Here is a 26494-nt window from a genome sequence, read left to right on the forward strand (position 1 = left end):
ACCTCCAGGCTAGTTGCTCAGCATAATGCATCTGAGATTATCCAAGTGCAACTAACTCTGGGCAAGACCGCAATCCAAATTGTAGCTTGCTACAGATCCCCCACCATGCCCCAGGATTCCCACTCCTCACTTCTTAATACACTGGAAAATATTAGGGTACAACCTAACACCCTAATAATGGGCGATTTCAACTACCCTACCATTAAATGGGAAAACTACTCGTGTACCAACTCTTGTGCTCAACGTTTTCTGGAATTCATAAATTATAATGCCATGGATCAACTTATCCACACCCCCACCAGGGGCAGCAATATCCTAGGCCTGGTTATTACCAACATGGGCAACCGGTGCTCCACACCAGAGGTCAATTCCTCATTGGTCAGATCCGACCATAAGCTAATCACCCTAGACATCCACAGCCCTACCCCACCCCCCTTAGGGAAACCACGGTAAAAAATGTCTCCAAAGCCAACTTTACGCTTCTTAAGACAGAAGTGGCAAACTTCACGACACCCATGCTGACGGACAATAGAAGTATGACTGCTGAATCCTACACAAATGCACTTTATAAGCACTTACATGAGTGCATGGATCGTGCAATCCCTAACAGAACCAAGATGCTATCCTCCAAAAAAAGGAAGCCAATCTGGTGGTCCCCTGCCACAAACAAACTCTACAACAGAAGAAAGAAACTGTTGCAAAAAAGAGTAAAATCCCATGATTGGAGAAACTCCCTGATCAGCTTCAGTAAAAAGCTGAGATCCCTCATAAAATCCTCCAAAGCTAGTTATGAAAACAAAATCTCCATCGACTCTAAAGACAACCACAAAGCATTCTATAGTTATGTCAAGAATCTCAATGGCAACACTCAGATCTGCTCTGAGTTACAGCACAATGGCAATAAATATACAGAACCAACGGATATTGCCAACATCCTGGCAGATAGGTTCAGTGCTAACTTTACCCCTCTGTCATCCCCTAAAGGGCCCATCTCTATACCAGAAGAATGCAAAGTTCCTATAATCACGGCTGCATAGGTAAAAAACACACTATCCAAAGCCAAGAACACAGCATCCATGGGACCTGACGACATCCCAGGATCCGTTCAACATGAACTACAGAACAAACTGGCACCCCACGTAAGTACCATGTTCAATCATAGCCTCACCTCAGGCTATGTGCCCACTAAATGGAGCACAGCAACCGTTATCCCACTCCACAAAGGGGGAGCTACCACAGACCCCGGAAACTACTGCCCCATTAGCCTAACGAGCCTGGTCTGCAAGGCTATGGAGCATATCATCATGGAACTTATAAACAATGACATTGGTAATCTCCAAACTCAGGACCCCACCCAGTTCGGGTTTGTAAAAGGCAGATCATGTCTCCTAAACCTGATCGACTTCTTTGAAGCAGTCACCAAAGCCGTAGATGAGGGTAAGGTGGTTTCACACAGCCTATCTAGATCTCGCCAAAGCTTTTGACACCATCCCCCACTCTGGAATTATAGATAAACTCACTAAACTAGGTATAAATCCCTATGTCACAAGATGGGTTGCCAACTGGCTCACTGACAGAACCCACACTGTGAAAGTAGCAGACTCCAAATCCAGCTTCAGACCAGTGACAAGTGGAGTACCACAGGGTTCAGTCCTGGGTCCTCTCCTGTTTGGTATCTACTTCTCTGAAGTACAGGCCAACACAGAAGGTCTTTGGCTAACGAAGTTCACAGATGACTGCAAACTAGGAGCCATAATCAAAACTCCAAAAGATGTGGACATCCTACAAAAGGGCACTTGCTGAGACAGATGCCTGGTGTCAAAGCCATGGCCTCAAGCTCAATGCCAAAAAGTGCATTGTCATTCCTTTTGGTAAAAACTCAGTACCCATGAACTACCACATAGGTGGTAGTCTACATAACACCGAACGTGTGATAAGAGACCTTGGGACACAGGTGGACAATAGTCTCTCCTTTGATAATCACATTGCCGCAGTAGTCAGGAAATCCTTCTATGTGGCACATCTCATCACAAAAGGTTTCTCATCCAGGAAAAAAGAGGTCATTGTTCCCCTCTACTCGTCACTCATTAGACCCATTATAGAGTACAATGCCCCTTTTGGTATGTACCACACAAGACATCTACAATTGGAAAGGCCACATAAATACCTCACAAAGAGGATTACTGGCCTCAAAGAGATGCCCTATGCAGACCGTCTCAAAAAACTGCAGCTTTACTCCGTTGCATATCGCCTACTAAGAGGCGATCTCTGCCTAACACACAAAGCTATGTCAAACCCAGAGCTTTTAGACATGCTCCACTTAAAGAAATCCCAATCCCTACAAGCTACACGCTCTAGGGACCTAAACCTCATCACCACAATAAACAGAACATGCTGGAGGGATAGATTCCTGTCCCAAAGACTTCCCATACTCTGGAACAAACTACCTATCTATATCAAACAAAGCTCCTCATTAGCACTGTTCAAGAAAAATCTTGATGATTGGATGGGAGATAGGAAATTCACCCCGGGGATCACTTCTGTGGCTCTGCTCGACAGTGGCACAGGAAAATAATTTTCTTGGGTGGCGAAAGCCAGGGTACCTTTGGCTAGGCTTATATAGGCCCTAGGGCCAATAGCCTAGTACCTACCTATGAACCTGCAAGTCTTTTTGCACTGTCCTGCAAATCAGAGTTGAGACAACTCGAGCAGTATGTAGTGGCTGGCTGGCTCTGGAAGTTGGTTGTGAAACAGCAGTGCCCCCCCCCCCCCCCCAACTGTTATCCTCCATGATGTGTGTTTAATGATAAATAAATCACATCTATAGATGTTGCGTTTCCCTCCTTTTTGGATGGTGTGGGAACTGTCAGTTGCTTTTCACCCCTTTTGGGCTGCTAGTTCTGGGGAAGGCAATATGCTGCAGATGTGGCTCTTTGCATCTGGCCACAAAATGTCATTGCTTGAAAGGAGAATGTATCTTTGCTGTCAACTTGTCTCTTCCGGATCGGCTTTTGGCCCAGCCACAAAGAAACACAGTAGTTTGTTCAAAACTGTTTACATTCATTCAGTGAGGTTGCGCTGTGATTGAGATTCAGAGTAATTTCTCCATTTTACATACTCCTGCTGTGTTGTGTGCACACACAACAGGACTTGGAAACGTAGTATGACTGACATGTTGTCGGGAAATGGCATAGGTGCAAACAAACAGTCATTTTTCAAATACTACACTGTTCTTACCTCAACAAAAGTGTTTTTTTTTTTTTTTTTTTAAGATAACATTGCCTGTGTGATTCTGCACACATTTCTGGTTACATTCACACATGGGGAAGCAAGCGGTATTATCGCAAAAATCTGGTTGCGATAATACACAAGTACCATTTTTTTTTTTTGAATGGGTGGAAACTTAGCCATGCAATAAGTATGATGCTGAAACAGTAGTAAATAAATTGTTAAAATAATTTATTCCTAGATTTGGGATACCTTATACTATTATTTTAGACAGAGGTACCCATTATACTGCTGAAATTATTATGAAATTGGGTCAAGTGTTTAAAATTTCTTTGAAGTTACATTGTTCCCACCATCCAGAGTCATGTGGTCTTGTTGAAAGGTTTAACCAGACTCTTAAAATCAGAATTAGTAAAATGTGTAGTGAGAAAGGACTGAAATGGCCAGATGCTTTGCCTCTGGCTTTAATGAGTATGTGGGGAAATGTAAATGCTACTCTTAAACTAAGCCTGCATGAAATTCGTATGGGCCATCCCATGACAATGCCACCTTCCGCACTAATCAGGAACTGTGAACTGGTATTTACTGATGAAGCTTTGCTGGACTACTGCAGAAAACTAAACTTGTTTCTATTTTGTAGACTTTTTACAAAAGAGTATAGTGTCTCCCTCCACCAGCCACCCCTCCACCAGCCATTGTCCATTTTCATGATCTACGACCATGTGATTGGGTTTAAGTAAAGGTATTCCAATGCAAATTTTCTTTGGAACCAAGGTGGAAGGAACCTCATCTTATTCTTCTAACTACTCATACTGCATTAAAGTGCTTCAGAATACCGAACAGGGTCCATGCTGCACACTGCAAGAAAACCTGCTTGAAGTCTCCTGAGTTTACAGAAAATGGAACCACACCCTCTTCTGTTGACATCACAGAGTCTCCTGCTGCTGCTTCCAATCGACATGACAGAAAATCTGTTACTTCAAATGATGCACCAATATGCCAATTACTTAAATGTTTCCAACTGATGGGTGTGTGGATTTGTTCCCCATGATGCCAAAGGGGGCATTGCAATGTTACCTGTCTCTGTGCAACAGACTTGTTTAGAAAAATGAATTGCTGTGGAAACACAAACTTGGCATAATGTTATGGGCTGGACTAAGAAAATATATTACTAACTGGCTGTATCAACATAAGATGATACTTATGTCAAAAAGTTAAGAAAGTTCAGTTACAGATTTGCTGTTCTGAACTGTTTGGAAGTTTCTAGAAGGCCAGTGCTTGCTTGGGCTAAAGGGAAGTATCTGTGTTCACCAGTGGGAGTGGTTAACACTGAACAGCCTGCATGTCCCTGGAGGAGTGGTTACTAACTAGAAGCTGTAGTCTTATTAGCCATTTTGGGTCAATTCTAAACTCCTTGATCTCTCTCTCTTAAAACCCTACAACTCTCTTTTTGCGCACTGAGCAGCGTTGGGCAGCGCCGCCTAAACAGGTTTAAACTATTCCAGGCTCCACAAAGTCTGCTCTTCACTTTTTCCCTTAGAACTGTTCAAACTCTCAAAGTGATCACTCTATTCTCTTTCTAAAGCCCTGCACTTGCTCAGCTCTTATAAGGAAACACTAACTAACTAAAGCACTATACCCTCCTTGACTTCTCATAAGTATTAGACTCCCGATTGGTCCTTCCTGATCAAGTGAAAAATCAGTTCCCTTTCCTAATCATCTGATCAGTAAAAAAAACAGTTCCCTATACTAATCTGGTATGTCCAAGGGTCAGTTTCAAGGCTACTCTCCAGTCCAGCTGGTGAACCTGGGAATTTTGAGGCAATGTTACAACTGCCTTATGTACACAGACAACCCTCTCCTCCTTCCAACAAACTCTAATACATGTGAGAGATACAGTTACACAGCCAAACTGGAGGCAGAGCTCTCTCAACCCAAGACTGGCACAGTCAGTCAGGAGGAAAAGGTAACCACCCACACCACAAATCCAGTCTCACACAGACCTATTGCGTCTGCATACCCAACACATAAACACACAAAAACATACTTGGAGGCTCTAAATAAAAATCTGCCTAAACAGCAAAGACCTCCTAAGCAGATATCCAAGCAACAGCCACCGCTCAACAATACCCATGAATCATATATCTCACAAAATCAGTGTGCCTCACAACCACAGCCCTTAAGGCCAAACAACACACCAAATACACTTGTTATTGGGGACTCTATTGTCCGGCACAATGACGTCCCGCTCACCAGACTGAACAAGGAGACGGTTACTGTAAGCTGCCTGTCGGGTGCCAGGATCCGCCACATAATGCAAGCACTCAGGTCACTCCAAAGCAAGTACAAGTATGACTCCGTCATTGTCCATGCTGGTGTGAATGACCTGAGACGTACCTCCCTGGACTACATGAAAAGAGACATAGAGGAGCTCTCTGACCATGTAGCCCAGGCTGGTATGACCCTGACCTTGAGTAGCATCTTGCCCTCACCAAGAATGATGCCACAGTATAAAGACAAAATGATCAGTTTCAAAAATTGGCTAAAGTATTGGTGTCATTCAAAGGGGATCCAGTGTCTGTCAGTCTGGGATGACATGCTCGACAAGCCACGTTGCTTCGCTAGGGATGGCTTGTACCTGTCACCCTTAGGCTTTCGTATACTGGCCAAGGCTCTTGCCACCCCCATAGTGCCTTTTTTAGGCAAGGCTCAAAGGACAAACCCACCTCCATAGACAACCCAAGGATAAAAAAACTAAAGGTAATGCTACTCAATGCCAGAAGTCTAAACCTCAAGATGCACGCACTCGAGGCTCTTCTCAGTATGGAGAAAATCGATGTCTGTGCATTAACAGAAACCTGGTTCAAGGCTCCTGAGAGCACCCCAACACTACCAGGTTATAACTCATACCATGCATTTCAGCCCCAAAACTCGGACCGAAGCAAAAAAGGAGGTGGAGTATCTATATTCATCAAAGATACCTACACCTCCAGGTTAGTGGCACTGCACGAAGCATCGAAAACCATCCATGTGCAACTAACAGCGGGCAAAACTACCTTTCAGTTTGTAGCCTGCTACAGAACACCCTCCCTATTACAGGAACCCCACTTGGCATTCCTGAGAACATTGGAGAATATGAAGGTCTCTCCAAACACTATGTTATTGGGTGACTTCAACTACCCAAACATTGACCGGGAAAACTACTCAAGCCCAAACACCCACGCCCAACAGTTCCTTGAATTTATAAACTCTAACGCAATGGAACAACTGGCCACCACTCCCACAAGAGGGAACAACATATTGGACCTGGTCATCACCAACATGGGGACTCTATGTTCCACACCAGAGGTAAACCCCTCATTGGTAAGATCAGACCATAAACAAATTTTCCTGGACATCCATATCCCGTCCCCACCCCCAGCCAAGGAAATCACTGTAAAGAATTTCTCAAAAGCCAACTTTGCACTTCTCAAGACTGAGGTGGAATCCTTCAAAGCCTCTGGGCCAGAGGATAATACAGCCCAATCCGGAGAATCCTTTACAAATGCATTCTATGAGTACCTGCAGGAATGCATGGATCGTGCTATCCCAAATAAAACCAACACTCACTCCTCCAAAAACAGGAGACCGGTCTGGTGGACCCCGGCCATAAATAAGCTATACAACTGAAGGAGGAAGCTACTACAATGCAGAGCAAAATCCCAAAATGGGAAGGCATCTCTGATCAGTATTAGCAAGAAACTTAGATCCCTCATAAAATCATCAAAGGCCAGTTTCAAAAGAAAAATTGTCCTAGACACTAAAGATAACCACAAGGCCTTCTTTAGTTATGTCAGGAACATGGGTGGAAACTCCCAGATATGCTCTGAATTGTTGCATATCGGTACAAAATATACCGAACCTACAGACATAACCAACATTCTGGCAGACAGATTCAGTGCAAACTCCCCCCCCTTCCCCCCCCAAAGAAGCAAATGCCTATCCCAACTGAATGTAACCTCCCTGACATCACAGACGCACAGGTGAAAGCTGCCCTCTCCAAAGCAAAAAACACAGCATCTATGGGACCGGACAGTGTCCCAGGCTGTGTCTTACACGAGCTCCAAGAAGAACTGAACCCTCACATTAAGTCACTGTTCAGACTTAGCCTTACTACAGGATATGTAGCTAAAGAATGGCGTACAGCTACAGTGGCCCCACTCCACAAAGGTGGTGCCACAATGGACCTTGGAAACTATCGCCCCCATAAGCCTGACTAGTCTGGTCTGATGGAGCATATTATCATGGAACTCAAAGACATTGGGAGCCTCCAGACACTGGCCCCTACCCAATTTGGCTTTGTTAAGGGCAGATCTTGCCTCTTAAACCTAGTTGATTTCTTTGAAACAGTTACCAAAGCTGATGAGGGCAAGGTAGTCCACAGAGCCTACCTGGACCTCGCAAATGCCTTCGACACAATACCCCACTCGGGTATCATAAATAATATTACCAGCTTAAATATCAACCCCTATATCACAAGATGGGTTGCAAACTGGCTCAGAGATAGAACCCACATGGTCAGAATTGCAGGTGCCATGTCCGAATCCAAACCAGTTACAAGTAGCGTCCCACAGGGCTCAGTTCTGGGACCTCTCTTGTTCGGTATATAATTCTCTGAGGTTCAGGCTAACACAGGGGGATTATGGCCGACAAAGTTTGCAGATGACTGCAAACTGGGGGCCATAATCGAATCTCCAGCTGACACAAGCATCCTCCAAAAGGGTCTCACAGAGACAGATGCTTGGTGCCAGAGCCACGGCCTTAAACTAAATGCTAAGAAGTGCATAGTCATCCCCTTTGGGAAAAACAAGGCGCCCACAAATTACCACATAGGTGGTAATCCATTATGTACGGAAGAAGTAATTAGAGATTTGGGGACCAACGTAGATAGTAATCTCTCCTTTGATAATCACGTTGTCAAAGTGGTTAGAAAGACCTTCTATATAGCCCACCTTATCACGAAAGGGTTCGCATCTAGATCAAGAGAGGTCATTGTGCCCCTCTACTCATCACTCATCAGGCCCATAATTGAATACAATGCCCCATTTGGGATGTACCTTACCCGACACCTGCAGCAACTGGAGAGACCCCAAAAGTACCTCACCAAGAGGATCATGGGCTACAAACAGATGTCCTATGCAGCTCGACTAAAGAAACTCCAGCTCTACTCAGTTGCTTACCGCCTACTCAGAGGCGATCTATGCCTGACGTACAAAGCCATGTCAAACCCAGAATTAATGGACATGCTCCACCTCAAAAAATCCAAGTCCTTTAGAGCTACATGCTCCAGGGACCTAAACCTCAGCACAAAAATAAATAGGACATGCTGGAGGGACAGATTCATTTCCCAGAGGCTCCCCTCACTCTGGAATAGAATCCCAATTCATGTTAGACATAGCCCATCGCTGACCCTCTTCAAGCGAAATTTGGACGCATGGATGGGAAATCGCAAATTCACCCCTGGGATCTCCCCAGTGTCCCTGCTAGACAGAGACATAGTAAACTAATCTTAAAAGGGTACCTTCTGTGACCTACTTTACAGAGGCACAGTAGGCTAATCTAATAGGGAGGCGGAAGCCAAATACACTCTGGCTAGGCTTATAAATGCCCTAAGGCAGATAGCCTAGTATCTACCTATGAACCTATAAAAGGAACTATGTCATTAAGTTACAGCAGCTGCAATGTCACTTGTAATGAGACTGTATTGATGGAATATGAATTGACATATGACTGTGGGAAAGGCATGGGAATATTTGACAATTATTACTACATCTTTGGATACTGTGCCCAACCCTGATTACCCAGAAACTGGTGTGGTTGTTATGTGGGACAGATGACACCAACTATTTTTTATTCTTTTTCTATACTTGCTGGAAGGTTATGAAATAAAAGAGACATACACCCTGCTGAGTAAGCAATCTGATCGTTAAATGGTGTATATTCGTTTAATACTTTCATAATGAACAAGAGAAGGTAGCTGACTTTATGGAACAATTGGCTATTAATATGATTAAATGCGAGTCTGGTTGGACCTTGTTTGGGTGGTTGGGTAATATATATGGAAATGTTGGTACAAGCATAATGCAAAGTATAATTATCTTTATTGTAATCGTGCTTTTCCTATCTCTTGTATACTCTGTTTTTAAGAATTTGCTAGTGAACTGCATTATTAGAAAAAGTGCACATGCAATACTAATCACTGAACAAAAACATACCAGGACTTGTATGTTTGACAATGATATGATTCAAAATAAACTGGGACTATGATGCTTTGTAGCATCAGAAGGGAGGAATTGTACTGGACATGTTATTTTCATGTTTAGTAATACTTATTTTAATATACTGTTAAAGTACTGCAACAGTTTCATATATTTTACTATTTAGCAGAGAAGAACAGTTTGACTTCATTAGTGTTCATTACAGCTTAGCAAACAGATGGTAAATGTTTCTTGTAATCATTTATTTTGGAAGGAAGTTAGGCACTTTGTACTTGTATGGAATGTTTCTGAAGATAAGTCTGCTGAAAATAAACACGTAAACCATGTCCAGATTGAAGCATAAGATGGTCTTACCAGGCATGGGCAAACTACGGCCCGGGGGCCACATGCGGCCCGTTAAACGTTTTGATTCGGCCTGCCAAACTTGAAAAAATTTAATAAATTAACCTTGTTAATGTTTTATTTCCCCTGCAATTCTGATGTTTCCTCACTAGATGGCGGACTCTAGATATATTGGCTTTGTTGAGGTGAAACGTAGGCCTATTACTCCACGTTTGCACTTTACCCTTTGACCCACCGCCCCTCTATAAAGATGAGCGGACCCAAGAAAAGGAAAGTGGACAGAGAATGTCGAGTGTTCAATAAGGAGTGGACAACTAAATATTTTTTCATTGAACACCGATCATCTGCTGTTTGCCTGATATGCCAAGAAACTGTGGCGGTTTTTAAAGAGTATAATATTAGCCGTCACTTTGCCACAAAGCACGCTAATTATGCTAGCAAGCTCTCAACAAAAGAACGGAAGCTGCTGCTGAGAAGGTGGCAGCTAATTTGAAGGCTCAGCAAAGTTTTTTCACCATCAAACTGCCATTCAAGAGTCAAGTACCAAGGCCAGTTTTATGCTTTCATTCAAAATAGCAAAGGCCAGCAAACCACTGTCTGAGGGCGAGTTTTTAAAAGAATGTATGGTAGAGACAGCAGGTATTTTGTGCCCGGAGACCAAAGACAAATTTGAGAAAATCAGTTTATCACGGCGGACAGTGACTCGCCGTGTGGAACTAATAGATGAAGATATCACCAGCAGATTAAACAAAAAGGTAAAGTCATTCACTTTTTATTCTTTAGCACTGGATGAAAGCAACGATGTCAAAGACACTGCTCAGCTCCTCATTTTTATCCGAGGAATCAATGAAACTTTTGAAATAACGGAGGAGTTTTTGACAATGGAGACTCTGGAAGGACAAACATGGGGAGAGGACTTGTTTGAACAGGTGTCTGCTGCCATCGAAAACATGAAGCTTCCCTGGAGTAAGCTTGTTAACGTCACCACAGATGGATCTCCGAATTTAACGGGAAAAAACGTTGGCCTGCTGAGGAGAATCCAGAATAAAGTGAAAGATGAAAACCCTGACCAGGATGTCATTTTCCTCCACTGCATCATCCACCAGGAATCTCTATGTAAATCGATGTTACAGCTGAATCATGTTGTGAATCCTGTGGTGAAACTCGTCAACTTCATACGTGCACGGGGACTTCAGCACCGTCAGTTCATTGCGTTCCTGGAGGAAACTGATGCGGATCACCAGGACCTGCTTTATCACTCCCGTGTCCGCTGGTTGAGTTTGGGCAAAGTGTTTCAACGAGTGTGGGAGCTCAAAGAGGAGACTGGCGTGTTTTTGGAGCAGCAGGGGAAGACTGATGAATTTCCTGAGCTGAGCAACAAGAGCTGGATGTGTGACTTTGCGTTTGCTACGGACGTATTTTCACACTTGAATGAGCTCAATGTGAAACTGCAGGGGAAGGAGCAGTTTGTGCATGACATGTACACAAACGTGAAAGCCTTCAAATCCAAGCTGGCTTTATTCTCCAGGCAGATTTTGAACAAGTCATTCACTCATTTTCCTAGACTAGCCACGCTGAAAGAGGCCGGAGCAAAAGTAAAGAAATACAGTGAGTCACTGGATGCACTGCACGGAGAATTCTGCCGTCGGTTTTTGGATTTCGACAAAATTGACAAGTCACTTCAATTGGTGGCCTTTCCTCTGTCACAAGACCCCGAAACAGCTCCAGAGGAGCTTCAGCTCGAACTGATCGACCTTCAGTCCGACCCTGCCTTAAAAGAGAAGTTCAGCTCTCTGCTCTCTGAAACGAAATGACTTCTATGCTTCACTCAATGATGCCGCGTTTCCAAATCTAAGGCGAAAAGCGCAGATGATGTTGGCTTTGTTCGGCTCTACCTTCGTGTGTGAACAGACCTTCAGCGTCATGAAGATCAACAAAGCCAGCCACAGATCCAAGTTAACAGACCTACACCTCAGATCCATCCTGAGAATCGCCACAAAAAAACTAACTCCAGACTTTGATGCGCTGGCTAAAAAAAAAAGACCAACAACACTGCTCCCATTAAAATGTGTGTGTCTCCGTGATACGCACGTTGTTAAAATAAACAGTGCGCGCAGATCAAGTATAACGCTTCACAGACTGACTTGCTGCAACTGTTTCATCCTTGCACTGGTCGTTGTTGACTTTTGGCACCGGGGAAACAAATTGAATAAAAGGAACAGGACAAGTACATCTGCATCTCCTACCGTTTTTGAAAAAAAAGACAGTCAGGAGGAGAGTGATGGTGATATCCTGAAGGATAACAGAACTTTCAGTGCTTTAAAATAAAATGGTCATTTATTTGATTTTCAGTGTTTAAAGACTCATTTCGAAGTCAGAGATTTTATTGTAAATTTGTAATGCTTTTCTTCATTTTCATTGGAAATTAAAGCACATGTTTTCTCCATATCCCAAGATGTGTATTTTTCCCCCAATGAGGTGATGTTTTCAAAGCATGCCATCTATCTGCTCCTGTTCCGGCCCCTTTGTCAAATGTTAGAACTCAATGTGGCCCACGAATCAAAAAGTTTGCCCACCCCTTAAGCTATCCTCACATATGCAAAGCTTTTTATCTGTTACCTCCTTTCAGCCTTGGAAATGTATGTTTGCTTTAATCTCAAATTGGGAAAGCTTTGAACTTTGTATGAACCAAACTATTTTTTGAATTTTAAGATATAAAACGAGTTACATCTGAGCATACAGTCGAATATTTCTATTTTGAGATACCCTATTACCATAATACTTTATAATAAATGTGTTTGCATCTGGAATCTTTGAAAGTCTGTGTTTTGAATTGAATAGCTGCATGATATCTGCTTGCATGTAATCCTTTTCAATATTATACAATGTTTATGCCATCTACAGAGCATAAGGATTTCCAGACAAAACTCTAGGATTTTAAAATGAATGAAAATAAAATCCTTACTGGAGATTTTAACTAACCAAGCACTACTGACTGAAAAAACTACTCAACATCAAATAAATATCCTCAAATATTAACTGACTACAAAATCCAACTACAGATGGCAAAATCTTAGACATGCTAATAAAAGATCCTTCTGCTCAACTCTGATGGATATACCTTATGGAGCTGATACAGACAAATCAGATCTAGCCACACAGAAGCAGTCCTTGCTAGACTTGACCAATGAAAAGTATGATACAGTAATTGATGTCCTTATAATGATAAACTGGGACACTATTATTAATGCCTCAAATGAGTCAGTTCATTAAACTATCAGAGCATTCTCTAATATTACAAAACTCTACATTCAAGAACACATACTGTAAGACAAAATGTATAGGTACAGTAAACAATGGTAGAATAATACAATTAAAAGATATACAACAGAAAAACACTACTGCTATACTTTCAGATACTGCAAGTCTAGATTAAAATAAAGTGTATAAACTACCTATTTTTCATATCAGATCTTTTATATATATAACTATGATCACAGCTTGACCTCACAGAATGAAAGCAATAATAAAGTATTTACTTACATCAGAAAAATGAAAGGGAAAACATGTGACTCACACAATCAATAAGCAACGGTACCATCAAGCTGGAGTAGACAATGAATGTACTTGTATAACAATTCTGTGCAAACTCCACAGCAAACAAAAATATTTTAGAAGCTCCAGAAATGACGGCAGAAATCCCTTACAAAAACTATTACTGCCACAAAGAAAATTAAAATTTCAAGTTCCAAGAGATCAGATAACATTCCTAGTGGTCCTCTACATAGAATCGAAGAAAGCCAACTAAACTCTTATCAGTCATATAAAAACTCAGTCAGAGAGCCAAGTACAATGAGATGTCAATGCCACTCTCACTATGCCACTGTGTCAACAATCAGCTGTTTTCACACACAAAAGCAACCCAGCCCAGCCATAAAACAGCCATTTATCCTGCACAATACTGATGCTTGACTGTGAAGGAAGGTGAAAGGAAATTATAGCAAACTTGAAACTCTAAGATATACTGTAACACCCACATGAACACACATGCATAAGCCACAGCAATGAACATTTTATACAAAGTTTAGCAAATCCAATAAATTGTGTGACACTACTCATCATCAGTTCAGTAACTGTCAGAAAACAGCAGCAGAGTTAATTCTCTTTTATGTACAGATGTCCTCTGTCCTCAGGTCATTCTTATGCACATCTATTAATTAAAACCAGTTTACTCACTGTGTGCATGCACCTCAGATGTCTGATTGTGATTTAAAAAAAAAAAGTCACAGAAAAGCATTCCATCTTACTCTACACAAATGCATACTAGTCATACAAAGACAGATTAATGTCTGATTAAATTAATCATAACATAGTCATTTTCAATCACAGCCTTCCTATACCCAGAAATTATAGACACTTTTGACTGCATGTAGTTCAGATGTCTGATTGTAAAAAACAATAATAATAATCACAGCAGTGTATATCAAATTTGTTTCAAATAAATGCACACTCATGCTGCAAACACAGATTAAGCACCGTTTAACCTGAGCAAAGGAAAGAAGGGTCAGTCACTTTCATCTACAGGCAGCCCTTACCCACCACAGTTATAGGCACACTGTTGACTGTGTATAGCTCAAATGTCTGACTGCAGTAAAAGTGGGCACAGTACTGTATTTTTGAAGCATTGCAGGTCGCCAGTGATAGGTTTGGCTAACATGAAAGGATCAAAGAATATCTGCCAAAACTATTTCCACTGACAGTGGAATTTGCATCTTTCACCACTGTTACGCACTGAAGTTTATTGAAGGTAGATTTGGAGAACATTTTCCAAATTTTTTATGTTCACCAAAACTACCTTAGGCAAATTGATGGGAATCCTGTACTTCAGCTTTGCTTCACATAAACAGTACCTTGGATTACAGAAATGCACATTAGTCCTCCAAAGCCAGCATAATATGACTGTTTAACTTAAACAAAAGACAGCATGGTCAGTCATTTTAAAGCAGGCAGTCCCTGTACCCAGCAACTGTACCACTTTGCAAACTGCATATACCTCAGATGTCTGTAACTGAAAAATATTCATAACAATAATTTATTTCAAATCTATTTTACAAAAATACATTATAGCCAGTCACAGTAAAGTATTCCAAACAGCATCACAAAGCAAATGACAACAGACCATGGTCAGTCACTTTCTTCCACAAAACTCCACCTACTCAGCAATTATAAGGGCTTTGTGTACACCTCAGATGCCTGAATGTAATAAAAAAATAACAACAATGACCACGGTAATTTATTTAAACTCGGTTTCATATTGTCTGGACTCAGTATAAAGTATTTCAACTTTGTTCACAACAAACAGAAATTATTTTTGTGAAGTCTGCAAAGCCCACTCACTGTCCATAATATCTGGTTGCCTTACAGGTGAAAAAAATTAGCTCCTACAAACCACACCTCTTTACATGAGCTGCACCCCAAACACATGACCACAACATTCTCCTAAAATAACTCTTGAAGCTATTGGCTTCTAATGCTGTATTGTCAAAATAGCCATTGCCCTCCATTTTTTAAAGTTCCTATGCTTTCTGTTTGGTCTCACAAACCATGAGCTAGAAAATGAATCACAGAGAGCTGCGATTCATTGTTTAGCTCAGGGTAGACAGGACTGAGCAGAAGGTCCTGAAACTAAGACATGACAGAGAAAAACAGTTATGCAGAGGTGCCACTGCAGGATTTTTAGTTTTACTTGCTATAATAGCTGGAACTCTAACCCTGGTTGAGTGGTGCTCTAAGCAACTGTCTAGTTTGCCTGTGCCTAAAGCCAGCCATGGAAATGAAATGACAGTTATGTACTTATCATAGCGATAGATCCATGTTGTCTGATTTTCATCTGGTTCAACATATGACACGTCAAATCCAACTTGATCTGACCTCGGCACTGAATTTGAAGCTTCCATGGTTCCAAGGCTTTGTCTCCTTCCCTACCCATAATTCCCTACATTCCAATCTAATCCCTCAGATTAGAGTTTGCCCTACATTAAAGTATTCAGACCGATTTATGAAAAAAATATTAGAGAACCTAATTCCAAAACTGAAAGGGATCAGGAGAGAAAAACCAAGATTATGTGACAGGGTTGGCCACAGACAGTGTGTTGTGTGGCAACCACTGCATCATCTCGGAGAAGTCAAACAATATATTATCAATTTGGTAAGGAGGCTAGAGGGAGGGGAGGTTGAACTGGATAAAAATCACACAACACAGACTTATGTTATGGTAAGTACATAACTTTTGTATCCAATGTTGTCCATTTTCATCTGATTCAACATATGGGGCAGATTCACAAGGAAGGACATTCCTGTGAATGGTGGAACCGAAGGAGGAATGAGACCTGGATTGCATGTCCAGCTTATAATGAATAACAAAGGTATCCACAGTGGACCAAGTTGTTGCTGCACAAATATAATCAATGGATAGCCTCTTAGAAAAGGCTCACAATGTAGCTACTGCTCTGGTTAAATGAGCATTCAGTTAGGACTGTCAATTTAAACCCAATTTATCACAGACAAAAAAAATACAATTTGACAATCATCTGGACAGTGCAACTTTAACAGCTCTTCAAATCTAGCTTTTGAGTAAGCAATACAAAGCTGATCAGATTTTCTGAATTGTTTTGTCCAATGAAGATAGAACCAGAGTCGATGGTGGATATCTAGTAAGCATTCCTCTTTGAGAATTTGGGAAAAAACACTGGTAAATCTATGGATTGTTTTAGGTTATTTACGGATGCCACCTTTGGAAAGAAAGATGCATTAGTATGGACAGAAACCTTTATCCTTATGGAAAACCAAATAAGGTGGTTTACATAAAATTGATTGTAGTTCTGAAATTAACTTGACAGAAGTGATTGCAATCAAGAAAATTGTTTTCTGGTTCAAATATTTGATATCTACAGTGGCAGCAGGTTCAAAGGGAGGTTGCATCAGATCTTGGAGAATAATAGTAATATCCCATGGAGGGACTGGGTCTCTAATAGGGGATGCAACAGAAAACCTCCTCAGAGAAAGGCATTTGAAATTTTTAAAGAGGCTACAGATGTCAGATGTATCATTTGATCCAACAAGAAACTTGGAACTAGCTTCCAATTGAATTTTGATGGTAGAATACCTAAAGCCTTATTGGAGGAGTTCTGCTAACTATTCCAAAACATATAGTACGGGAGCACTGAAATAATCCATGCCTTTAGCTGCTGCCCAAAAGGAAAACTCTTTTCCATTTACTGTTATACACTTTTTTGTAGCAGGTTTTTGGAAAGCTGATATGACTTTGGCAACTGTACTGGGAAGTCTGGCATCTATGGCTATTCTCAAAATTGCAGGAACTAAGTGGTTAGTTTCATGGCTGATGATCCAAAGGAGGAAATCTGGATGAATGTGATAGAAGATCTGAATACTGATCCAGCATCCATGGAGGGATGTGATAGAATAGGCTACAAAAAGGGGAACCATGTTTGCTGGGGCCAGAAGGGGGTAATGAGGATTACTTTGGCTTAGCACTATCTGGCTTTCTGAATTAATTTGCTCATAAAGGACAATGGGGGAAAGGCATACAGAAAGCCAGGTTGCCAATTGTGAACCAGGGTGTCCCTTGGTGATTGTCCCAGTGGAGGGATTAGGGCAAAGTAACTTCTATACTTATTGCTGTGGTAGGAAGCAAAAAGGTCACAGCAAGCATGGCCCAGCAGCTAAAAATCAAAGTTGCCACCACTGGATTGAAGAGCCACTCATGAGGAGTTAGGATGGTTCTGCTCAACTGGTCCTCTAGAAAACTGGAACACCCCAGAATGTGCATTGCTATCAGAAAACAGTGTTAAGATACTGTCCACTGCCAAACCCTCATGGTCTCACAACATAAAGGGTAAGAATGAGTTCCTTCTTGCTTGTTGATGTACCAAACAACATCCACATCGTCTGTTTGTATGGAAATCTCACTCTTGGGATGGACAACCTGAAGAGCCTTGCAATGAATGGTTGGAGGACCACCCTTGTCTCCAAGATGCTGATATGATGTTTGGCCTCTAAACTTGACCATGTATCTAGGATCATTCTCCCTTCAAAATGCCCCCCCCCCATAAGGGAAGTCAGGCAACCCTTCAGGGATGCCAATACGACCTCTTGGTAAAGGCACCATAGAAACCCTGATTTTGTTCATAGGTTCATAGGTTCATACTAGGCTATCTGCCCTGGGGCATTTATAAGCCTAGCCAGAGTGTGTGTGGCTTTCACCACCCCTTAGGATGAGAATACTATACCCATTAGTTTGCTGTGCCTCTGTCCAGCAGTGACACAGAGATGATTCCCGGGGTAAACCTACGATCTCCCATCCACTCGTCAAGATTTCTCTTGAACAGAGTCAGTGAGGGGCTCTGCCTCACATGGACTGGGATTCTGTTCCATAGTGTAGGGAGTCTCTGGGTGATGAATCTGTCCCTCCAGCACGTCCTATTTATATCCGTGTTGAGGTTTAAGTCTCTTGCTCTCGTGGCTCTGGTGGATTTGGATTTTTTGAGGTGGAGCATGTCCATTAATTCCGGGTTGGACATGGCCTTGTATGTCAGGCACAGATCACCTCTGAGCAGACGGTATGCGACTGAATAGAGCTGGAGTTTCTTCAGTCGGGCATCGTATAACATATGTTTGAGTCCCTTTATCCTTTTGGTGAGGAACCTTTGGGGTCTTTCCAACTGCTGTGGGTGTCGGGTAAGGTACATTCCGAATGGGGCGTTGTACTCAATCATTGGTCTGATAAGTGAAGAGTACAGGGGTACAATGACCTCTCCTGATCTGGATGTGAATCCCTTCATGATCAGGTGGGCAATGTAGAAGGTCTTCCCAACCACTTTGGCAATGTGAGTGTCAAAAGAGAGTTTACTGTCAACTTGGGTCCCCAGGTCCCTGATAACTTCTTCCGTGTTTAATGGATTACCACCTATGTGGTAATTAGGGGTTACCTTGTTTTCCCAAAGAGTATGACTATACATTTTTTGGCATTTAGCTTAAGGCCATGGCTCGGCACCAGTTATCCATTTCTATGAGACCTCTCTGGAGGATGTCTGTGTCTGATGGAGTGTCAATTATGGTGCCCAGTTTGCAGTCATCTGCAAATTTTGTCAATTAATCTCATTGGATTTGTGGCCTGCCTCTGCCTCTAGGATGCTGTCCATTGGGATTCCCTCCACGTCTACCACTTGGAGGTTTACCAACAAGAGAATCTTGGCAAGAAGTCTGTGACTTACAAAACCACACCTTTTTTCCAGCTTTTTTATTCCCTGAGTAGGCTCTTTGAGTAACTGAAAAACAAATGTTTACTGCAGAGTCTTACCATCCTGTTGGCTCCTGGTCAACATGTCTTTCCCCTTGGGTCCAGAATGAATGAAGCCATTGTAAGGGGCACTGATGAAGGACATTTTCAAGCCTTCCACAAAATCACATAGATGCACCTAAGGCATGCATCTGACGATAAGACATGTAACTGCTGCTCTGGCTGAACCATCAACTGTGTTAGAAATGAGATGCACAGCTACATTACAGGTTGACTGCAAAGCTGATAGCTAAGAGTCCACAGTTGTTTTGGACATCCGTAAGCAAATCTCCAGAAAGAGACTTGGAAATGTTTTTAATTAAGTCCATCTGAAATCTGATGACATGAGCAAGACAATTCAGTGACCTGAATGCAAAGGTTGCGGATGATGTCATTTTCACAAACTTGTCTAATGCTCTAGATTTTAGGGAGATGGACACAGAAACTCTATTCAGACAATTCCTTTTTTGTAGCTGCTGCTACAACTATGGCATCCACTGGAGGACCCTTAATCTAATACTTCCTGCCTTTTGAAGCTGCCAAAAACCTGTCTGGCTTCTTGGCAATAGGTTCCACCACACCAGGGTCCCTACAAGCCCATTGTGCCATAAGGTCGACTAGTGGGTCAACAGGTGGTACTACCCAGGAAGATGTTGTGCTGGAGCTAAGACTGCCAAAAATACAGATTCATCTTTTAAGGGATGCTCAGTGGACTGTGTGTTTTATGAGTTCAAGAATTCCACTACAGGTAACATATTCCGAAGGGGACCTGGATAAACCCTAGCCTTCATCCAAATCTGTATTCTCTGTGAAAGAGTCTGTGGAGGAGTCGATATGCTTTCACTTGCATATCTGTTTTTTGTGAACTGATTCTGTTGGGAGGACAGAGGTTCATAATCAGACTGGAAGCTGACATGGCAAGTGGCTTCCGAAGCCTGTGATGCCAACTGTCCCTGTCTGGCAGGGTGAAAAGACGTTGAAGTTGCTGGATCTAGTTGGGGCTTGGGTCAAACTGAACTAGGAGAAATTGTCCTCTCTCTCTTTGGGTACACCCCAAACTCTTTCAAAAATGGCCAAACCTGCTGCCAGAACACAGGATCTCCCTGGATCCAAAGACAAAAAACACCTGAGCCCGACCAGTCCCGACTCCGCAGCTGATCTCGAACCACAGCTGTCTAGTGATGAAGCACTCAGTGAAGAAGCGACTCTGAGAACCTTAGGGTCGAATCATCTCCCTAGACATTGACACTGATGCTATGGCTCCAAGTTCCTTCTTGATTCAATGGTAATGGAGTCAAGAGGGATAGGGAAGCTTTTGGTGTCAAGGTTGACTGAATTGTTGGCACCAACAGAGATGCTTTGAGATGAGTCAAATCCAAAATTGTCGGTGCCAAGGGATGGACTGCAACAGGCAAAAGAAGTGCTGCGGCAGGAGGGCCAATGGTCAGGAAGTTCCCCAGGGATGGTACTGACAGAACTCCCAAGTTGGATCTGTATCCTCAAAAACTTTCTCATCATCCTGTTGAATTCATACTTTGTCAAGTTCAGAGATGATCAGGTAGATGAAACAACTGAAGAAGACCTGTGGAATCTCTTTTCTTGTGAATTCGGAGCATGTAATCTTGGGTTCATTGGTTCCGATGAAACCCAGGGCTGAGGAGAGGATGGTCAGGACTGAGATGCTGATGGTTCCAACCTCCTAGCCAATTTTGGTAATGGTCCAACAGGTACTGACAGATTCAATAAACATTTACTGGTAGAAGGTGAAGATCTGTCCTTTTCCTTTACTTTCTCTTTCTGTTTACTTTTCTCATTTTCTTTCCTTTTGCCTTTGTCTGAGGACTTTTCAGAAGACCTAGCTCTGTCCTATTTCTTGGCAGTGGAGGTAGAAGAGGAGGCTGTATAAGCAAAGGTCTCTGTCTGTGGAGGGAGGAGACGCCCACTCACCACCCACTTGTCATGATAAGCTTGCAAAGCTCTAGTTCTGAAAGAAGTATAAAAGGTGCATTCTATGTCCAAATGGGTTACTCCTAGACTATATACACATAGTGTGAGAATCTTGAAGGAGGAACTTATGCCCACATTCACAACATTTTTAAAAGCTTGAGATTCAGTCATCAGTAAAAAAAAAACTTTATCTTAACTACAGAAAGAACTCAACAATAATTATCAAAAACTGCCTTAATGCAATACCGAAGAGGACTGCAAACACTCTCCAAAAATTCTAACCTAGAATTAATCTACAAGACTAAAGGATTATTAACAAATTCTAACAAGTAGAAGATTTTCTACTATATTAACAACCCACAAAAACATCTATATGAATACCAACTTCTATCTAACAAAATTGTCAAACCAGAGAGAGCAACTCTCTCTTGGTATTGGAGGAGTAAATGGAAAGGTTTTACAACTTTCTTAGCAAAAAAAATTCAGCTGAAAAAAGCAAAAGATACAAGAGCCCTTGAAAATGCATCTAAAGTCTTCAGGCAACAAACAAGATCTGGGTTATCAGACTGGAGTTCAGGGAATTATGGATGGGGGAGGGGGGGTCAGATCCCTGGAACCACAGAAGCTTCAAATTTGGAGCTGAGGTTGGATCCAATTGGATTCTACATCCCATATGTTGAATTGGATAAAAAGAGACAACACTGGGTTCTTGTGATATTCCACTATCACATTATTAATCATTTACCTTCATGATCTAGTCCTTCTACTGCATCCCCTCGGGTCTAATTGATCTGATGATCTCTCACATACGCTACTAATACTGGAGCCACACTTAGACTGGATAACATGTTTAGATGTCTACAAGTGTAAATTCAAGTGTGGGACTACACTGATGTCTTACTAATAAGTAGTCGATAAAATCTGCTACATCCTTTTTATAACAGTTATTGCCACAGTATAAATTCATATTACATGATCTCCCTACGTGAAATCTGATCTTTTCCATGTATGTATTCAACAAATATTTCTTTCAGAACTGAGTATTTTGCTCTAGACCCTCATTAAACCAATCTATCTGTACTTGTCTGTGGCTACCTCTGAAAGCAGAAGTGCATCTGGGCTGTTTAAAAACAAGCAATGCAGAATGATAACAAACACTCTAATCTATGCATCACAAAGTAAATGAAGTTCATACCTTCTGAAGGTACTTGGCAACTAATGCTCTATTGGCATCCAGATGGTCCTTTGTGTCTATGGTGTCTTTCTCTCGCAACCTTTTTTCATACTCCTGTAAAAGAGATATTGCAAACCATCAGATAGATCATGATAAACAAATGCTTTTTATAAAGAAACCTAAAACATTCTTTATTTAGTGTTGCAATAAAAAGAATTTAGCCAAGACTACAAATAACATATATTATGAACAGTGCATTAGGAAAGATCAATGCATTTAAATGAAAAATGCAAAAAAAAAAAAACTGTTACTGTCTCATGCATAAACTACATTCCTGTCCTCTGAAACATATAAACTACCAGACAACACTTGCAAATAGGTTGTCAAAAATAAGAAAAGTTCTACAGTAGAGAAGGATCTAATGTTCTCATTGGTACTGCTGTTAATCAGGATGGAATATGGATAAACAAGAATTGTTTATTCTGAGAGCATTGTATGGTTAACTGAGGCAGAGTGAGCAAATAAAGGCTGAAGACTACAGGAATACACTTTGTGTTTTAATCTGCAATTCCTACTGTTACTGGAAATGCAACATGGTTTACAGTAGAGCTGTTAATGTGCTTAAGGGACACTAGACATAAGCAGCACTTCTGTCTTGGTGTTTCCATAATCTACTGACTTTGCATGTGTTGTTCGTCATTTCAAAACTCAAAAAAGACAGGCAAATGAGAAGTCAGGAAAAAAGAAGTTATGTACTCATCATGACATTCCATCTGTGTTGTTCATTTTCATTCTTTCTCAATGAATGGGTTTGGATCCGATCCTCAGATCTGACTCGGCCACTTTCTAAAGATTCTAGGATTCGAATCTCAAACTTCTCCCTTGTCCATAATGCCCGTGACTACTACTATACCTCAGATCAAGTTTGCTGCTGTGACACGCATTAAATTCATATAATAAAATAACAATGCTATGACAGAAAAGTGACAGCTGAAAGATTAGGAGCTCAAACAGGAACTATGGTTCCTAACAACACTTAGGTCTTTCCTAAACAGAAGGAAGGGGGGTTGAGGAAGAATGAAATTGGATAACACAGATGGAACGTTATGGTGAGTACATAAATTCTTTATCTGATGTTGTCATTTTCATTTGTTCCTCAACAAATGAGACTCAGTCCCCAGCTACAGTAACCTTGGGTAGACCTCATGGAAGGATGTTCTAAAGCACTGCAGAACCAAAGGCAGCTCTATTTCTGAAAATAATATCTAATTAGTAATGCGCAATAAAGGTACGAGTATTAGATCAAGTGGCAGAAGCACAAATATCATCAATAGAGGCTCTAGCCCAAAAGGCTGCTGATGTAGACCTCAATTGAGTTGAATGCGCTTTGGGTTGTTTTGGCAAGGACATGCCTCTCAAGGATTAAACACAGGAAATACAATCTATATTCCATTTAGTCAGTGTAGTTTTTAAACCTGGTCTTCCCAATATTTTAGTATTATAGGTTCATAGGTTCATAGGTTTATACTAGGCTATCTGCCCTAAGGCATTTATAAGCCTAGCCCAAATTATTGTGGCTTACGCCACCCCTTATATGAAAAAATACTGTGCCCATTAGTTTGTTGTGCCTCTGTCCAGCAGTGACCCAGAGATGATTCCCGGGGTAAACCTACGATCTCCCATCCACAGGTCTAGATTTCTCTTGAACAGAGTCAGCGAGGTGCTCTGCCTCACATGGACCGGGATTTTATTCCACAGCATAGGGAGTCTCTGAGTGATAAATCTATCCCTCCAGCACGTCCTATTTATATCCGTGCTAAGGTTTAAGTCGCTTGCTCTAGTGGTTTTGGTGGATTTGGATTTTTGAGGTGGAGCATGTCCATTAATTCCGGGTTGGACATGGCCTTGTATGTCAGGCACATGTCACCTCTGAGCAGACGGTATGCGACTGAATAGAGCTGGAGTTTCTTCAATCTGGCAGCATATGACAGATTTTGGAGTCCCTTTATCCTTTTGGTGAGGAACTTTTGGGGTCTCTCCAATTGCTGCAGATGTCGGGTGAGATACATCCCGAATGGGGCATTGTACTCGATCATTGGTCTGATAAGTGAAGAGTACAGGGGAACAATGACCTCACTAGATCTGGATGTGAATCCCTTCATGATCAGGTGGGCAATGTAGAAGGTCTTTCTAACCACTTTAGCAATGTGAGTGTCAAAAGAAAGGCCACTGTCAACCTGGGTCCCCAGGTCCCTGATAACCTCTTCTGTGCTTAGTGGATTGCCACCTATATGGTAGCTTGGGGTTACCTTGTTTTTCCCGAAGGGTATGACTATACATTTTTGGCGTTTAACTTCAGGCCATGGCTCTGGCACCAGCTATCTGTTTCCGTGAGTCCCTTCTGAAGGATATCAGTGTCCGATGCACTTTCCACTATGGCGCCCAGTTTGCAGTCATCTGCAAACTTTGTCAGCCAAAGTCCTCCCATGTTGGCCTGTACTTCTGAGAAGTAGATGCCAAACAATAGGGGCCAAGGACCGAGCCCTGTGGGACACCACTTGTGACCGGCTTGGAGTCTGACACAGCGCCAGCAACTCTAACCCTGTGGGTTCTGTCCTTAAGCCAGTTTGCAACCCATCTTGTGACATATGGGTTTACATTTAAGCTGGTAAGTTTTTCTACAATACCCGAGTGGGGTATTGTGTCGAAAGCCTTGCAAGGTCAAGGTAGGCTGTATGGACTGCCTTTCCTCATCAATGGCCTTGGTGACTATTTCAAGAAGTCGACCAAGTTCAAAAGGCATGATCTTCCCTTGACAAAGCCAAACTGGGTCGGGTCCAATGTCTGCAAGTCCCCTATATCTTTGTTTATGAGCTCCATTATGATCCTCTCCATAGCTTTGCAGACTAGACTTGTTAAGCTTATGGGGCGGTAATTAACAGGGTCCGTAGAGGCGCCACCTTTGTGGAGTGGGACCACAGTTGCCGTACGCCACTCCTTGGGCACGTATCCTGTGGTAAGGCTGAGATTAAACAGCTGCCTTATGTGCGGGTTTAATTCCTCATTTAGCTCGTGTAGCACACAGCCGGGGACACCATCCGGTCCCATTGATGCTGTGTTTTTAGCTTTAGAGAGAGCAGCTTTCACCTGCGCATTTGAGATGTCCGGGAGGCTACACTCGGCTGGGATAGTTATCTCTCCTTTAGGGGGAGAGAGGGGTGAAGTTTGCACTGAACCTGTCTGCCAGTATGTTGGCAATGTCTGTGGGTTCAGTGATTTTTGTATCATTTTGGACTAATTCTGAGCATATCTGTGAGTTTCCACCCAGGTTCCTAACATAGCTGAAAAAGGCCTTATGATTGTCCTTTGAATCCATGGCAATTTTTCTCTCAAAATTGGCCTTAGTTGATTTTATGAGTGCTCGTATATTTTTACTAATAATGATCAGGGGTGACTTCCCTTTTATGGATTTTGTTCTATCATGTAATAGCTTTCTCCTCTTATTGTAAAGTTTGTTAATGGCTGGGGTCCACCAGACTGGACGTTTGCCCTTTGTGGAAAGAGTCTTGGTTTTATTTGGGATTGCCTGATCCATGCAGTCCTGGAGGTGTTCATAGAAGGCATTTGTAAGGGCTTCCGCAGCTTGGGTTGTGGTTTCCTCTGACTCAGGGGCCTTGAAGGATACCACACCAGTCTTGAGTAGTGTGAAGTTTGCTTTAGAGAAGTTCTTCACTATGGTCTTTTTGTTGGGGGGGGGGGCGGAGTGTGGATTTCCAGTGAGATTAGTTTATGATCAGATCTCACCAATGAGGGATATACTTCCGGTGTGGAGCATTTTGTCCCCATGTTTGTGACAATGAGATCTAGTATATTTTCTCCTCTCGTGGGAACAGTGACTAGCTGTTCCATGGCATTTGAATTTATGAACTCCAGGAACCGTTGGGCTAGAAAGTTAGGGCTTGAGTAATGTTCCCAGTCTATATTCGGTAGTTGAAGTCACCCAATATGATGGTGTTTGGAGATACATTTATACCCTCCAGTGTCTTCAGGAAGGCTGTGTGGGGTTCCTGAGTTTGAGAGGGTGGCCTGTAGCATGCTACAATTTGTAGAGCAGTTTTGCCTATTGTTAGTTGCACCTGGATGGTTTCCGAAGCTTCATGCGTTGCCACCAACCTGGAGGTGTGAGTA

General features: G+C 42.1%; 1 protein-coding gene across 1 annotated transcript in view; it reads right to left on the reverse strand.

Annotated features, from left to right (window-relative positions):
• CC2D2A (coiled-coil and C2 domain containing 2A) overlaps positions 1-26494 on the reverse strand; it is a 3655067-nt gene that overhangs the window by 1718242 nt on the left and 1910331 nt on the right. Inside the window, exon 21 of the mRNA XM_044062582.1 lies at positions 22328-22420. Coding sequence (XP_043918517.1) covers positions 22328-22420 — 93 coding nt within the window. The remainder of the gene's footprint in view (positions 1-22327; positions 22421-26494) is intronic.

This window comes from Protopterus annectens, chromosome 2.part1, assembly GCF_019279795.1.
Source record: "Protopterus annectens isolate FY-2018-M chromosome 2.part1, PAN1.0, whole genome shotgun sequence".
In the NCBI taxonomy this organism is placed as follows: domain Eukaryota; kingdom Metazoa; phylum Chordata; order Ceratodontiformes; family Protopteridae; genus Protopterus; species Protopterus annectens.